At 32.4% G+C, this 18,354-nt stretch overlaps 1 protein-coding gene across 1 annotated transcript; it reads right to left on the minus strand.

The window, feature by feature from the left end:
- Positions 1–912: 912 nt before the first annotated feature.
- Positions 913–17,399, minus strand: LOC118194209 (BTB/POZ domain-containing protein 6-like). The gene is made up of 3 exons (XM_035365424.2): positions 17,246–17,399; positions 8,256–8,508; positions 913–2,105 (listed from the first exon to the last, which is right to left on the minus strand). Exons 1-3 carry the CDS (start codon positions 17,250–17,252, stop codon positions 1,010–1,012), a joined length of 1,356 nt encoding a protein of 451 aa, XP_035221315.1. The 5' UTR covers positions 17,253–17,399; the 3' UTR covers positions 913–1,009.
- Positions 17,400–18,354: the final 955 nt, after the last annotated feature.

Below are 18,354 nucleotides of genomic sequence, written 5' to 3' on the forward strand. Positions count from 1 at the left end.
GTTATCAAAAGAATTCTGTAGCGTCAGCTATTTTTAAATCGTGCATTTGGCTCGTACGCAGTTTGAGTTTGAGACCATTGGTTTAGATAGCATTTGGATTATGAAAGATTTCAACTTTATGATGATTTACGAATAACAAATTTTAGAATCAATGACTAATAAATTTAAACAAATCAATAAATAAAAATATTAATTTTAAGAAATTTATTAAAAAAGATTTATTGTGTTTAGCTGTCATGTGAGCAGACAAAAAAGAAATATATTTTTAATTTTTCATTAAATTAAAATTTGTACTAAAAGCGGCAATATGAAAAAAATACATTCTAATATGTATCAGATACATTACTAGCTGAACCCGCCCGCTTTGCTGGATACACTATCTATTTGAATATGAACCTAGACTTCTTATGTGGACGAGATGTCTAATTTTCAATTGATAATTAATGTAAATTTTTTTAATTTAAAGTCGGGAAATATATTGCCAGTTAGTGAATCTGTCATACACAGATTTCCCCATCACCCATGAGGTACTGTGTATTGGGATGTGTCCCCATTATTTAAGTGGCGGTATCCTTAGTAGACCACGAAAAATTTCCAACATAAAACTAAGGTTTATATATATTTTAACTGTTATCATAAGTTTCATAAAATAAATGTTGTTATCTTTCTTATCAAATTTTTTAATCAATTATAATTATTTGCCCTTGATTTTTTATGTATGGCAATTTTTATAAATAACAACAACACTTTTATTTTTCATTACACTAATTTACTTCTCTTAATATTAACATTTATTTTCATGATAACAGTTAAATATAAATGTTATTATTAACCTCATCATTTAAATGTTGGTTTTATTCATTGGATAGATGCAAGTTATTTACCAATTTCATAATTTTAAAGGAAAATGCATTCATTGGCAACATTGTATTTCATATCTAGTTTTTGCAACAATAAAAGAAAATTCTGAACTTGGATTTGAAAACCAAATGTATGAGATAAACATAATCTATACAACTGGAGTTGTTGATTTGTATTGTATCCTTCGTATAAATGTCATGTTATTTACACATTGTCCTTTATTAAGTATAATTTTTTTATTTCCAGAAGTCATTGCTCGAGCTCTAAGAAATGCACATTCCATAGAACCTTGTTTTCCTTTGGAATCATGGAGAAAAAACACTCTAACTGGGTGTTTAAAATCGACTCGAATCATAAATTGGTGACGTGATGCTGAACCGAAAACTCTTTTATCGAAATTCAGAATAATTGCTTCCTTTTCGTCAATTTTTTTAACTGAACTTAATTCAAAAGACAGACCTTGGTACCACGTAATTTTGACATTACAAATCAAAGGCAGATCTTCAAGTTTATTGCCCCAGACCACAGTCATAGTCTGTATATCGTGGTACAATGTATTCTTAAGAGCTGCTCGTATTTCATATTCACACTCGAACCACTTCACGACGGACGTGTATGCAGGTCTTCGTGAAGAGGTATCAACAAGATTCACGGAAACTTCCTCTGTTAAGTTGCACCTGGGACTGCTCTTGCAACACCATTCTGGAAGGGCACGAGGATCTGTATTTTCTAAGCTGTGTATTATAGCGAGTCTGTCACTGACATTGAACACATTCTGCTTTTCACCAACAAATATGCGAAACTCTTCAAGACCGACTGACGGAAAATGAATCGAACACAGCAAAGGCCGTAATAGGTCTTTGAATGGAACCGATGTTTCTCTTTTTTGGTTCTCTGCCCATTTTACAACAAAATACAAAAGTTCGAATTCTGTTATCCTCAGAAGTGGTAGCTTTAGAACGAATTGAAGCACGCTCGCAGACGCTTTCAAGAAAATTTCACTGTTTAAGGCATCTTTTGCATTTTCAATAATGAATGATACACAGTGATCTTCTAGGGTCTCAAGTCTGAAATATTTACTTAAGGCTAAAGCAATCCAGATGTTGTCGGGTGAATGTTTCAGCTCAGACAATCGACGCAGACAGATTTGTTTTAATGGCTCTACATCGAATTCTTCTGCACATATCAATGTCAAAAAAACTTCAGAATCATTTTCGAAATATATCGTGTCTTCATACAGGTACCTTTAAAAAGAAATAACAGGTTTATTTCCTAGCTACTGTAATAAAATTAATGGTATGCAACCTCTATAAATATTTGCGTTTAAGATAAAAATTAATTTTAACTTTTCTACAGTATAAAATATGAGATATTCATTCAGAGTTATGTTTGTTTCAATAAAAGCAATTTCTTTTAAACCATTTTAATGTTATATTACCTAATATAAATGAACGGGAAAATGAATATCCAGAAAAATACTTAATCATTCTTTGATATCAGTTCAAGAATTTACATTCTTATATGCACTGTTCTATGCATCAGCGTTTTTATTGCACCATATTCTTTTAAATTGAAACGGTGTCTCTTTAAGGTGAACACATTTATTATGTTAATTACTTATTTACTCTGCCTTTAAGAAATAAAGCCTCGTTTTTGAAACCTTGCTTAAATAATAGTTAGAATTAAAAGACTGTTTCTTCTTTCTATTTAATTATTAATTCTATTTTGGATTTTAAATGTAATAGTAGAAATTTTCTGTCAAATATTTTCGAAAGGGAATGACTGAATTGCTGTCCTGATGCAAAGTTTTTGGTAAAATTATCCTTTTGTCGTTTTAAACTAAAGTAATCAGACATACTGGATTATGCGGGGTCATCGTGAGTTTCACTGCAATGTCTCGCTTCATATTTTAATCCAAAATAGTGTCTCAGATTCTTTAAATGTACTCGAATTTTGCAAATAATTTATATGAATTTTATTAATTTCATTTACTGCAGTTAAAGGAGATATTTTTACCTTATCAAAAATATTTTCGGTGGTCAAATACTCACAGCACATTTTAGTAAGGAGAATTAATCACAATACGTTAGTGAACATTTTACGTACTACTGTATGAAGATTGCATCGGAAATAAAATGTTACATTTATGTTTTTACGTTTCTAACGTCAGCTTGAGACTATTTTCAGAAACTTTATAACTAGAACTACATATCTAGGATTAGTAGTAAAGAAAAGTTTGTTTTGGCTTACGTGATTACGGCAAAGTATCGAGGGCATTTTGTCTAAGAAGAGGGATGCCTCCGTAGAAGACTGGCTCGTGTACACGTTACACATAGGGAAAATCACAAAAACGCCCATTCAGCCAGTCTGTTCGCGGGATTCGAGCCTGTGATCAAACTACCAGTGTTCAGCGACTTTATCGGTCGGGCGCTGGTGTGTCTCAGTAAAGGAAAGAAAAGGTTTTTAAGGTTTGAGAACGTTTGAAAAAGGTTTGAGAGCGAATATTAGAGTTCCTTTCAAATGGCCTATCATATTGGGAAAGATGGACAAAATGATTCAATCTTCGCAGTTTTAACTCGATCTCTTATGGGAAATACTGTAAAAGGATAAAATGTGGAAGGAAATTTAATTTTTTTAGCATGAAAGTATTTAGCAATAAACGTTATTAACTGATTACAAGTTATTACAATAAAATATTGTATTAAGAAAGATATGTATATAACAATTTTAAATTTCAAAATTATCCAGCCCACCAGCGGCCGAGCGGTAAAGTCGCTGAACACTGGTAGTTCAGTCCGAGGTTCGAGTCCCGCGAACGGGCTGGCTGCATGGGCGTTTTCGTGGTTTTCCCCATGTGTAACGTGTATACGAGCCAGTTTCCCTTAGGAAGTCCTCCACGAAGGCATCCCTCCTCTTAGGCAGATAGCCCTCGAGGCTTTGCCATAATCACACACACACACACACAAAATTATCCAAATGTCAAATTGAAATTAAGCGAAATAGACCGATATTTTTTCTAACTCGAAACTATCACTAACACAGCCTGCCACATTAATAACTGTGTTCGACTGTACTGGAAACAAATGCAATAGCAGAGAGTGCATTTCGATAGATGCATTTATTGACCTCTAAAAGTGATTAGCATTGCTGAGAATATAAGAATATATTTGTATTTACCATCACGGATAGTTACTGTTTTCAAAATGACCGTTTCTACGGAAGAACAACACTATTTGGAACCACCATGTCTCTTTGGAAAATTCATTTGATGTACGATGGCAGTTGAAAAAAATTATAACTAAAAGCATAGTACAACTCCAGTTATCCGAATCAATTGGGGCGGGACCCTATTCGGATAATCAAAAATTCGGATAATTGGATGTTTCCCGAATAAAGGGTCTACGAACACTTTAATTAATTACTGTATGTACTGTATGTTGAAAATGGGGGAAAATATTTCTAAAGAAAAAGATTTTAATTAATTAAAATGAAAAGGCAACATTTTTGCGTACATGATATATAGCGTACTGCACATTGCTGAACATCTCGGGCAAAATAAGCTTTAGACGGGCACTACGCTTGCACTTGAAATTTCTTAGCCAGACATTACTTACTTCAAGGGATGAACAAACAAGCTTCTGAGCTAAGATCTTAGCTTTTTCACAAAGAATCGGATTAGCATCCTAATGAATTCTAAATGCTGCTCGTAAAAAGAATATTGAAATTGAGGTATGTCAGAGTTACAACTGATTAACATGTAGACATAATAATACTTCTCTCAACCATACCGCAACTAAACAACAGATACTATGAAAAACAGTTATTTGCATTTACTCTATAACATGTAATACATGACATCTTGTCTTAATAGGGCAAACTAAGAATAATCTTGATATTAGAATTAACTACTTTTTTCAGACAGCAAAAACGGTAATAATTTCACTACCAAAGAACTAGAACATTTTAAAATTCACAACTTTAATAATATTACTATCAAAATTTTAGATATAGTACCTAATCTGAAGGGTGAAGTATTATAATTATAATTTAAATACATTGAAATGGTCCATCGGCTAATTTTGGATACTGAACAGCAAGGATTTTTGTAGAAGGGAGATTTCAATTAGTGTCAAAGTTCCTCCCCCCCCCGATGAAGTGACATTGAGATTGATTGAATTCCTCTTCTGTTTTCGATCGTTTTTCTTTAAATTTCATGATGTTTGAAGAAGGTTTTTAATTTGATTGAAATTTTTTGGTTTTAACATTTTTAAATTCATTGTTGCATTTATATGTTTATTTGAAATTTATTAATTATGACTTTCAATTTCTGGTTTTTGTGAAATGTTAGTTTTAAATTTCTTACTTTTTGTCTTTATATATATACAACGTATTGCAACAAATACAAGAAATAATATATATATATATATATATATATATATATAGATAGATAGATAGATACACGCATTATATCTTGTTTCTAATATAAAATGATGCAGTTTAATGATAAGCAGTTTAATGTTCATACGTAAACTTATAATGCACGTTTAAATTAGGTTATTTTAGTGTTATATATATTTTGAATGTGCATAAATCCATATGTATAAACTCAAGTGCATTATATGTACTTGTGTGGTTCGGCTATTCTTATGTGTAAACCCAAAAATATATCACAAGCATGGTAGTTCTGCCTAAAATTAAAGCCGGGGATGCAGATAACGAGAAAGTACCCATTTTTCCTTATAAATTCTATCTTATTTAAGTTCTTTACCGTCTTCTACATGAAATGTATTATCGTATCTTATCAGCTCGCATAATTCTCTCCCTTCCCCTAGCTTTTTTAGCATATGATTTAGAAACTTCTGATTTATAATAACAATGTAAAATGCATGCATAAATAGGAAATTATTTGGCGTAAGTAAAACAATAGTGTTAAAATTAGTGAGTCCTTTGAAATATACAGTGTAATAATATTAGTATGTATTTTTATTGTTCTATGTTTATGATTTAAATCATTTGTTTAGAAATAGCGCGTAATTTTCTCCGCCTTCTTTCCAAGCATTAAAATTAATAGGAAAAGGGGTGGATAAGGGAATAAATACGGTATATTCTTACTTTTCCTCCCCCCTCCCCCCACACACAACCCGGGATATGTTGCATTTAGCGGCACGCATTTACATCTTTGCCTCCGAGGGAAAATATTTTAGGCGCGGCTTTGCCCACAAACACAACTTTTACAACTCTGGGATGCAGTTCAAATGTCTTTCGTATGTTTGTTTAATTAAATATGCCAAGCGCAGAGTAGCTATTTGCCTGTAGACAAAGATGTGTTCATGGGGAATTTTGCACAGGAAACTGTCTTGTATGGCACTAAACGTTCGCTTTGGATTAGATAGGATTATTTGAGTACGACAAAGAACATAATGCCTATCAAAGAGGGTGACATTCATGTAGGTCTTTCTAAGCGTAAACGGCTCTTATAGTTACTACGTAAGAAAATCATGAAATCTTCCATGCAGCCAGCCTATTTGCCAGAATTTGAACCATAATTGAATTACCAGTATCCAGCGCTTTTAATAAGTCTGCCAATGAACGCCGAGTTTGTCGCTTTGATGTAAAATGCTGACTTATAAGAGTTTAACACATAGAATGTAAAATATTCATATAATAAATTTGTTTCATAAGATGTTTTTTATTTCTTATTGGTTTATATGGATTATGTATAGTTCTTTTATAGTTTCTTTTTATTGATATGCATATTCGTGTAGGGGAAGTTTCTGTAGACAAGGATTTCTAAAATACATTGGTATCTAGATTTTTTTTTGTTATTTTATAAAAAATTAATTTTTAAAAAATTTAATTTTTTAAGAAAAAGTTTAATTCTTGACTTTACTTGCTTGTTTCTCAAAAGACTTAATTAGTATTTTCCTTTTTGAATTTTAATTCTTAAATGTTAATACTTAAATGTTAATTTCTAAGGGTACCACTTTATTGTAATTACTTTTGGTTTTGACTTTTACCCTTGCCTGCATGAATGACAAAACACGAATTGAATGATTGGAGAGTTAGGTTTGGAGGTGTGTGTGTGATTATGGCAAAGCCTCGAGGGCTATCTGCCTAAGGGGAGGGATGCCTTCGTGGAGGACTTTCTAAGGGAAACTGGCTCGTATACACGTTACACGTGGGGAAAACCACGAAAACACCCATGCAGCCAGCCCGTTCGCGGGATTCGAACCTCGGACCGAACTACCAGTGTTCAGCGAGTTTACCGCTCGGCCGCTGGTGGGCTAGGTTTGGAGGCAACTTCCCCTTGATATGTCTGTCTCCTCCCTACTCTACGATCATTAACATATGCATTTTTAAAAAAAAATGTTTTATTTAATTTTAATTTATTAAATTAGTAGATTTAATTTCATGGATAGATTTTGCACTTGATTTGCTTATGCTTCTGAATTTAAATGATATTGTAGATTAGTTCGAGAATTAAATCTTTTACATGTTTGCATATTTTTAAATTATTTTAAATTATTTTGGCTTTTTTCCTTTTTTTAGAATTTAAATTTGCTTTTTTACTTTTTTACTTTTATACGTATTTGTTAAGAATTTAAATTTGTTTAAACATATAATAAATTTCATATTTTCCCTATCAAGTGCTGTACAGCTATGAAACTTTCCACAATACTTATGTACACTGTGATCTGTTTTTGCTTGAAAAAGAATAGCAGAGATTTGCACTGTTCCCTTTAGCCGTTTTGCGACAAAATCTTCTATTTCTGAAAACCTTTTACTGCTGTTTTTCTGTTGCTGGTAAATTCCACAAGTGATATTTTAAAATTGAGTATAAGGCAAAAAATAGCACGATTTATCTATGAAGACCGTTCTAACTTGGAACAGAACAAAAAGAATGGAAACGAAAATGGCGACGCTGCTTGATTGCAGGATTGTTATGAGCGGTTGCCTTAGGATTGGTTATACGAATGGTTGCCAGAATTTGGCACGTTCTGAAAATTAGACGATTTCTATTAAAATGGTTGGTGTATTGGTGGTGTATTGAGAATACGGCAAAGCACACTAGGGCTATCTGCCTAAGGGGAGGGATGCCTTCGTGGAGGACTTTCTAAGGGTAACTGGTTTGTATACACATTAAAATGGTTGTGATAATACGTAAGTACCAAATGTTTTGCTATTTAAAGTACGGAATTATATTTGTCTGCTTTACCATGGTAAATAATAATTTCAGCGAGTTGAAACTCCATCGTTAATTTTAAACAGAATTTATGCATTAATACCTGTTATTCAGTTTCACTAATTTCGATTCCTATTAGATATTGTTTTGTAAATGTGCAGAGAAACTGAGATATCTTATTTGTACTGTGTTCTTGTGCAGTTTTACTTACTTTAGCATCTTCTCGAAGCCCAGCGATTCTATTTCAGGAAACTGAATTATATCTGTCTTTTCAGAAGATTCCGTGTAAAACATTCGCTCGAATACCTGGCTACCAGAAGCAAGAATAAGCTTGTGTGCTTCGAAAGTTGTAGGATATGGGAAATCTACAAGGAATTTGACGTCAGTATGTAAGCCTTCTTTTAGCATGTGCCTTAAACGGGAAATAACGCAGATGTGTTCTTTTTGCCATGCGGTTTTAGAATCTGAAAAAGCAAAGGTATTCTATTAGTCAAATACTGGAAAAGAATAGGAACTTTAAATACATGTTACACTAGAGTTAATTAATTTTGTTTTATTTTCAGTTTCATAAAAAGCAGAGTAGAAGTTTTTGAATAATGTAAAATGTAAATTTTGTATAAATGTTTTGAAAAACCGTTTTAAATTATCGTAGAATAACCCTTTTTTCTAACGATTAAGGACACAGCTAATTCAAACAAAATATTTTTCTTTCGTGTTATTCATAGGAAATATTTTCGTATGCTATAGGTAGAAATGAATTTGTAGAACATTACTAATCAGGAACAGGCTCAAGCAAGACCGTCTATGCATTTCTATAGGTATATTAAATATCATAACTCCACCACAATTTTGAGGAACGACACTCCGAAAAACGGCCATAGTGTCACAGCCCTCTTCCCCTACCACTAGCCGTTCGAGAGGACTTTCGGCTCGCCGCAGAGACTACCCCCTTGCCGCAGAGACATTATACGCTTACAAACATCCATACCTTCTCTCGGATTCGAATCCGAACGCATCGGTACGTCAGTCAGCGTCACAAACCACTGTACCGTCTGGGTGGCCAACATTGCTAAGCAAGAATATGCATTGCAGAATGTATACAGAGTGTTCTAAAAAGGTAGCTACAGACACCGTTACTTTTACCTTACCAGCTCATCCGTGGCCGCATATATGAAGCTTCTCTAACACGGTGGTTTTAAAATCCTAAATGGTCTAAGCCAAGCTTGGTTACTACGTCAGAAAAACTGGATTTTGTCTAAATGTTCTCACTTATCAATTTTTCGCCACTTGATATAAGAGCTGCCAGTCACAGCGAAAAAAACATCGATCGACAATTTCGCTGAGTCAGCTACACATTTATGCAAGCGCAACTTTACCTTCCCTGATGGGGTATGACTTAAACCTTGCTAAACAGGTGTCAGTGGATTTAATGACTTTTATAGCTTAAACCGCAAAGCTTTATGGCGACAAAACTGTCGTCTGAGCAAAACTTAAGTCCCTTGAACACTGGTAATCCTATCTGGGTTCAAATTAGAGCGAACGGTCCGGCTGCACATGGTGGTTTACCCCATGTGTGACGTGACTAAGAGCCAGTTTTCCTCAGAATGTTCTCCAAGATCACATCCCTCTCCTTAGGCAGATAACCTTAGTGTATTCTTTGCCATAACCAATAGCCCATTCTAAATCCTCAGCAATATAGTACTGATCTCTCAGATCATTGCTCTTACATTTGTTAGTCTTCGAAAACAAATGAACTTATACATCTGACATTTCGTGCATATTTATTACAGTAAAAGCAGAAAGTAATCCTAACAACAATCACTTTCTAAAGTGGAAAAAGGAGGCCAAGCAGTTGCCGGAGTGCTTGGTTGGTTAGCTTTCGATTATCGCAGAGCCGACTATAATCTGCTACTTTATCGAGGTCTGGCACTTCAAGGTTTATAGCGACCCTTCCCTCGTTTGTTTTGTAACATGGACCTTATTAGAAATAGACTAACCCAAACGGGTTTTCTCCCTCGTCTGAGGCGTTGCCGGCTGTCACCTTGATCACATCCGGAGGAGTAGAGATGACTTGCAGAAATTTAACATTGGTTGCCCATTGCAGCGTGTATAATTGTCAAGAAAAAGCTGGTTGTAGTGCCTCATTTCACAAATTAGAATTTCTACATATTTTCATTTTTGAAACTGAGATTGATTTCTAAAAATTTAGCATATTTATTAAGCATAATTAACTTTCCAAATAATTATAAAGCTATTGCATGTTTTCAGGTCTGGATATTTTTCTAGCTTTTCCTATGCTGTAAGGAAATTTGTAACTACTTCTTTTAGAAAATAATATTTTAAATTTTAACTAATAGAAAATTTCAAACAAGAACTTTTCTCTTGCAATTTTTATGCTTTTTATTAGTGTAAATAAGTAAAAAATACTAAAATATTTAAAAACGAATTTTTGAAAGTTTTGTTTAAAATTCTAAATTGTGCTGCTTTTTTAAAATTATAGATGAGTATTATAGCACAATTTCTATAAAGGAATTTTATTTCAATTATATTTCATAATAAATCATAGTGATAAACACTTTTGACTCCTTAAAAATTTTTATACATTTAATTCTAATATTAAAATTGTATTTAACCGTAATAATTAATTTTGCTTGTATTTTATAGTGATTATTTTTTTAATTTATTTTTAGTTCTGCATAAGATTTTTTTATTTACTGTTAATTTAATTTATTAGCCCAAAGGGACGGTAACCTAGAAAGGCTGTTAGTTTCGAAGTGGCATTTTGCGCTCTTTTACTATAAATGTCCGTGTCTCCTTGCAAATTGTTGTTACCAAATATTATCGCCCGGTATTATATGTAAAGAAATTAAATGATGAAGAATCTGCATGAATACATGTATGTTCCTCGCCCTGTGACAAAAACGACAGTATCTAGAGCCATCAAATTTTGAATAATGTAATCCTCCACCCGAACATGGACATCTGGACGGTCAAAATTTCGAATTTGTTTTAATCTATTTCATATTTTGTAAAACTTTAACGAATTTTTGATTAACAAACTCAACGAGTTCAAAGTGAGCAATGGCGACACTGTACGGAAAATAACATTTTTATCTCCAGTGCGGAAATTCTAAAGATATGCTGTTTTCGAATGTATGTGGTTTACGGGCGAAGAACATGATATTCAATAAATATAAGTAACACACAAAACTTTAAAAAAATGTTCCTTTTGGGCGTAATATAAAATCTGAGTGCTTCTAGATTTTATTTTACCTTTTTTTTTTTTTTTTTTTTTTTTTCCCTTACGCTCAGAAAATTTTATGCCCCGAATTTTATGAATTATTAAAATAACTAAATCACTTTAATGTTAATAACTTAATGATCATAATCAAATAAATATGATCGTTTTGTAATGTTATTATAGTTTGGAAAATCCCTGCCTGAAAATGTTCATTACATTTTTAAAAAATATATCAGATTTTGTTTAATGTTACCTTATTTATTTCAAAGCATCGCGTACTATCAATCTTATTTAATTTTACTTTATTTTTAAGCAAAATTAAGTTCATAAATTTTGTGCTTAGAGTTTTTACCGTTTTACCAAAGTAAAGATGTTTGTACAAGAATTACGCGTGGAAAAAATGCGCGAAATACAGTAAAAAGTGCTTTAATGAGATGTATTAAATCCTATTTGGAAAAAACTGTGGCTTTCATAATCTCATCACTATATAACGTATCACATTTAATAATTAAAAAGAGTTATGTGATACAAACGCCATAGGTTTCAGTGTTAAAGTAAACCAGATCGTCCCTACTCTTTCTTGGCGACTTGTCGGTGACGCGCGCCCCGCCCACTGGGTTAGTCTATCTCTTATAAGATCCATGCTTTGTAACGTGTGTCGTCATCACTGCATTGAGGGAATTAAGGAATTTTAGCAAATTAAAAATCTGTTTAACCTTTTCCCACAGCAGTCGTTACGCAAAATGTTTATGAGGCTTGATTTGAGGAAAAATGGCCTTAAATGCGCATTCCAAACTAGCAAACTATAGTGCTATTAAATGCATAAATTTAGTTGCACAAAGGCGCTGCATGCGTCTGTTGGGGGACTTTCTAAAGGAAACGGGCACATATTCACATACTACAAGAGGAGATGCATGGCCATTTGCCGGATTAAACCCACTTGGAACCATCAGTGTCCAGGGGTCTTACTACTAAGCCATTGTTAGGCAATCCTTATCATGCATTTGATTTACAGTATTGTATGTATAATCAAACACAGCCATGACGAATTTTCAAGAAAAAACTTTTTTTTATTTGCTTTATTTGATTCGATAAGAAAAATCGATGATCTGGCAAAAAATCGTAAAATATGATTGACTGTTAAAAAGTGCAGCCTGAAAATTTTAGACTGCATTCTAAAGCCTCGAAGATAAATTAACTTTTTAAAAAATTTTTCAGTATGAAATGTATGAAAAACATAATATAAAAAATAAAAATAATAATAAAAAATAAAAAATATGAAAAAATTAAAATGAAATTAAATGAAAATGATATGAAAATTTGAAAATGAAATGAAAAAATATGAAGTAATGAAAATTGAAAAAAATATTTTAAAAACTAATAATATATAAATAGTAATATGTAATTTTTATAATATAATACAAAAAATAATAATAATCCAAAATAAATTTCAATCTAATCTTCTAATGAAGACTTTCGTTTAACATCTGAAACAGTTTTAAAATAAGTAGTTACTAAATAATTAGTTTTCTAGAAGTTAAGCATAAATTATCATATTTGTAACTGCTAAATCCTGTCCTCTGAGTAGACTTATTGCCTCGTCTTAGACCTCATAAAGCCTAATTGAGAAGAAGCTTGAAAATAAACCTTTTTTAACCAACCGTACATCAGGTGAGGAAAGTGATGCTTTCAATCCAAAAACTCGATAGTGAGTTTTCACTCAAAAAACACGAATTAGGGTCCTTATTTTACTACTTTTTTATTACTTATTTTTACTACTTTTACAATGATGTCTCTTTTTGTGTGCGATTATACGTGTGCGACGATTTTTTGTCCACGATAACTCTTGCTTAAAATTTACAAGAATTTCTGTATTCGTTATTTAAGCTTTCTACATTCATATAAAGAAATTGATTAGATTTGGGGTAAAACTGGATAACCGAAAGTAATACTTTACAGGAACCCCATAATGGTTTTTAATAAAAAATTATATTAAAATGTAATCCAAATCTTTCAATTTTATTAGTTAAGATTTTTATGTCAGTGAGAACAATTTTATTTTGGTTAAAATTGACAAATCGAAAGGGATACTTTACTTGAAGCTATCAACAAACTTTTGTTAAAAAATAAATTATGAGATTATCCAAAATTTCTCAAATGTGCTATTTAAAATAGGTATGTTACTGAGAACAACATATTACATTTATAATCATTTAATGCATTCTTTGAATTATGCTAAATGCAATAAGAACAAGCTCATTATGAAGCAATTAAATGTATCAGCGTCAATCCTCAATTTGGTGTTCGTTTCACTTTCATGTTGAATCATTTTTACTTCCTTGTACGAAGTAAAGGAAGAAATGTAATTGCGAAAATTTTCGGGTATCATATTTCAACGAAAATATCCATTTTCCCAGCATCGAATACAATTTAACGTATTTTTGCGTAACATAAAAAGACTCTTTTTCTCAAAACAGGTTACAAAAAGGATTTAAAATGGATTAAGAGAAGATTTCTTCATGACGTCTGTACGTACGTACCTACTTATGTAGGTATCTGTCATAACTCAAAAATGAGTAGCCTCAGAATCTTGAAATTTCGTATATAAGACTGTTACAACATGTAGTTGTGCATCTCCCTTTTTTGGTTGCAATCGACCATACCAAAAGTATATATATGTACGCAATATGTTACTCGGCTCCGTGAGTTCAGTTTTTTTTATTCTTATATGTTGGTAAATTCTGCAATTTTTGCTTTAGAAAGGATTGAATTATGTTGTTCTTTTCTTCCGGTTAAGGTTTTTATGTCTTTAGTTGATCTGCACATAATAGTTGTAGAATTATCAACAGTGTAAAATTCATTTAAGTGTGGCTTAATATTTTTACCATAGCAGCCATATTTTCTTGCATTTGAAATTTAGCAGAATAGTGAATTCAGTTTCTGCATCCTTCAGTATCTTTTTGCCGAGCGGGAAAAAAAGTAAACATTTAGTTTTGTGCACCAAGAAATCTGCCTCCATGCCGGCTGCCGAATTGCTTGTTTTTGCACAGAAACTCAAATTTTAATTGTAACATTTGTTTTTTAATTATTTTAACTGTTTTTTTTTTATTTCTGTATTTTTCCATTTTTTAATACGAGTAAAAGTATTTTGAGATTTTATGTATTTTGCCTTGTCGCGAAGGGAGAACTAAATTAATTAAATGAGAACTATATCTCTAATGAAATTAGAAGAAATAAGTTAAAATGAAATGCAGCAAAAAATGCCTATAATTTAATATTCCCTGCAAGGAAGTCATGTGGTGTACACGTCAGATTTATTCAAATAAGGATGCTGCCATCAAATGGTATCGCTACGTATTATTTTGAAAGATAATATAGCAGAAATAAACAATATAGCGAATATAAGAAAAATGTAAGCATCAATTAACACTCTACTGAGAATTCTAAAAACATGCTGCTTTTTAAGAGTTTGTGACTTAGTCGTTAAATTTTATGTTGCAAAGATGCAAAGAAAGTGATGTTCGATAAATAAAACATGGATGACAAATAAAAAAAGTTGGCCAACTTTTTGACCGGTCATTTTAATAAAATCATAGTCATGAATCATAGTCATTTTTAATAAAATGACCGGTCATTTTATTAAAAAACTGAACATTGATATTATAAACTGAGATACGGCCGAAGGTAATGACAGCACTTCTAAAGATATGCTGCTTTAAAACATTTTTTGATTGTTAAAATCATTGTTTGTGATTTTAACATACAGTACATGACCAGCGAATATACTACGATCGATGCGATATTTTCATATCAAAGCATGAGAACTGATGTGAACTGATGAGCACATACGGTTATCTGTGTCCGTTGTCTGAGAAAACAGAATAATAATAATAATACGAGTAATAATAAATAATAATAATAATACAAATAAAAAAAATTAAGGTTTTCAGATTTAAAATTACGTTTAAAGGGGCTTTTTTTTAAACATTTTGTGTGTTACATTTATTTATTGCATATCATGTTCTTCGCACTTAAACCATAAAATTCAGTTCAAGAGCAATATCGCAAAATAATTTTAAACTGAGCATGTCTTTAGAATTTCCGATACACAGTCTCACGAGCTGGAAATAAAAACGCTTTTTCTGGACAACGTTGCCAGTGCTTGCTTTGAAATCTTTGAGTTTGTTAATTAAAAATTCGTTAACGTTTTACAAAATATGAAATTAATAATGCAACAAATTCCAAATTTCAAATTTGGGCTTCCACATGCCCATATTCCCAGGAGAATTACGTTGTTCAAAATTAAATGGCTCTAGGTACCAATGTTTTAAAACAATGCGAGAAATTTACATACATTTATGCAGATTCTTCATTATCTAATTTCTTTAAATATAATACAGGGCGATAATATTTGGTGGCAACAATTTGAAAAGTGAAACAACACTTGTAGTGAATCGGCATGCCAAAACGAAATTAATAGTCCTTCTGGGTAAATTGCCCCTTTGGACTAAAAAATGAATAATGCTTGTAATTATATAATGTTTATAAACAAATTAGATCTTATTTATAAACGATCAACCGAAAGCGTATAAGGTGTTTCTTCCGCTTTCCTAGCGTGCCTTCGTGGTGTAGTGGTCAGCACACTGAGCCGGTATTTCAGAAGTCCGTGCTTCGATTCCCGGCGAAAGCGGGTGCATATTTTTATCTTTCCTGCTTCCAATTAACCTAATATCTCTACAGTGGCGCCCGAACTAAAATGGTGTTGGATGAGGTTACTCCACGCCCAGGATTTGGCGATTGTATCCCCTAAAAAACACCAGTTGCCCTTTAAAAAGGGGAGTATATAAGGTATTTCTCCCGCTTTCTTAGCGTGCCTTCGTGGTGAAGTGGCTCTGCACGCTGGGCCGGTATTCCAGAGGTCCGTGGTTCGATTCCTGGCGAAGGCTGTTGTTAATTTTTCATCTTGCCTGCTTCCAGTAAACCTAATGTGTCTACAAGCGATGCTTTTCTTAAAGCTCCATGACTGGCGGGAGGTCATGTACTGACTCTATTTGACAAACCTACACAGCATGTTTAGAAACCGTAAAAGCCGCACCTTGCATCTTTTGCGCGATTAACAATACAAAAAGAGTTAAGGTAAACTGAAATAATTTATGCATAAATTCACAATACATGTTATCCTATTAATGTTGGCTGAGGTCCTTAAATCACGCAAGCACCATGGCTTAGCAAATGCTAAAGCCAATTCAAGTCAATCTAGAAACTACATGGAAAAAGTTAGCGGTCGTTGCCGAAATGTCTCTCATAACATCAAGAACTGTGTTCATGTATTTAATAGCTGCATTACATCCTAGCGAGAGCTGACGAAAGTAGAAATGAGAGTAAAGATAACAAATAATATGATGAGTTACTAACATACAACCCTACATATTTAAAATTACTTCCTCAAAATGGCAAACCCAAATGGTAGAAAAACAAAATTGTTATCTTATTTCATCATAAAGTAACATCACACTTATTTAATGAGGAAAAAATTAGTTATGCAAGACGTAGCTGTACACTTATTCGTATTTTCAGGTATTTATAATCTTAAGCATAGTAATTTATCGTAAGTTCCGTATAATTACGAAAATGTTTTTAAGAAAGATTCTCTGAATAGTTAGATATTCATTTTCATGGTCTTTCTCTTGTTAAGGTTCTTGGAAAATAAAAAATTTGCTTAAATAAAAAATAAAAATAGCTATAGTTTGTTAAAATTTCGCTGGTAATGAAAAAAACGCAATTTCTATAATACATTATAATTTAAATTCTATCTGTAAGACTGTTCGAGAATTCTAAAGATAGCGATTCATTATATTAAATATCTGGTATATATTTTCGTTTCAAAATATTAAAATGAATTCAAGATGAATGAATTCGTTCTGAATCAATAAAAAATGGATTTTTACAATAATTCTTACCTTCCATGTTTGAAATTTTGCTGAACTGACAAATGTAATATCATTTGATAAGTCTTTTCGAAAGAAGAAATATAATATACTTTATCGGGTTCACCAAGTATTTTATCACCATTTCGTAGAACAAATGTGAGATAGTACCTCAGACATAATTATCCAAAATTGATAAATGTGGATATCAACGAAACCTGTAGATATTAAAGGTAGTATAAAGAATAGATTACGAAGGTCGTTATTGGAAATAATTTCATCTAAAAAACTGCGTAAAAAGAACACTGACATTCAGAGTATATTCTTTTTTTCATGATATTTCTTCAGCCTTTGCGTCCTGGAAATTCGACAAAAATTTTAGTTACTAGACCATTCAAGATTTATGACTCTCAAAATTCCTCTGCAGAATTTTTAGAGGTTGTTAAACTATGTTCTGAAGATAGCTCCTCCCTGCAAAAACTTCATTATTCACTAGATCTAGCGAAAATCTTAGAAAATGAAAAGTAATTTACTGAGTTTCTGCTTTCGGTTTAACGAATTTCATCTATATAGAACGTTATAAATTGTTCATTGATCAAATAGCTTCACTGCAAAAAGTATTTCAAGAAAACAAATCATGCCATTGCATTTATTGTATGAAATTATTTCCAGTGCGCATTATCTCCTTTTCAGCATGGATATTTAGGATTGGCTCTAACAATGTTAAGTCACAGCGGAGATGATTCACTACACTGTAACTAAAGTTACAGCTCACCTGAACATGCACTTCAATACAACCAAATCTGTGACTTCCTTCCTCTGCTACAGTAATCCTCCAGTGCGATAGTGCTCTCGCCAATGGGAAATCATATTTAGATGTATTGACTTTAATCAAACATGTCGAAATAACTGTTTCATGAAATCATTTTCCTGTTAAAGAATAATATGCGGTTGCGAGTAATATGGCTGCAAGCAATTTATGTTTGAGGTGCTAATGGTAACTACCAGCCGCTAGCAACTCCTGCTTTAATACTCTTCTAATTAGGAAAGGCGTTGGCGCTATGCCGAAGTGGAAGTTTATGTTTTGGACAATGAAAATTGTGTCAGTGAAGGCGCTGGCATGCCCCCCCCCCCTGTCCTTT

This window comes from Stegodyphus dumicola, chromosome 1 (genome assembly GCF_044657685.1).
Source record: "Stegodyphus dumicola isolate Sdum_Otavi_A_Nest chromosome 1, ASM4465768v1".
NCBI classification, from domain to species: Eukaryota; Metazoa; Arthropoda; class Arachnida; order Araneae; family Eresidae; genus Stegodyphus; species Stegodyphus dumicola.

Bases quoted from the DNA above. Each gene is read 5' to 3' on its own strand.
- LOC118194209 (XM_035365424.2), bottom strand. The intron at 2,106-8,255 runs GTAAGTAAAACT...TTCTTTTTAAAG, and splicing joins GGCTTCGAGAAGATGCTAAA to GTACCTGTATGAAGACACGA.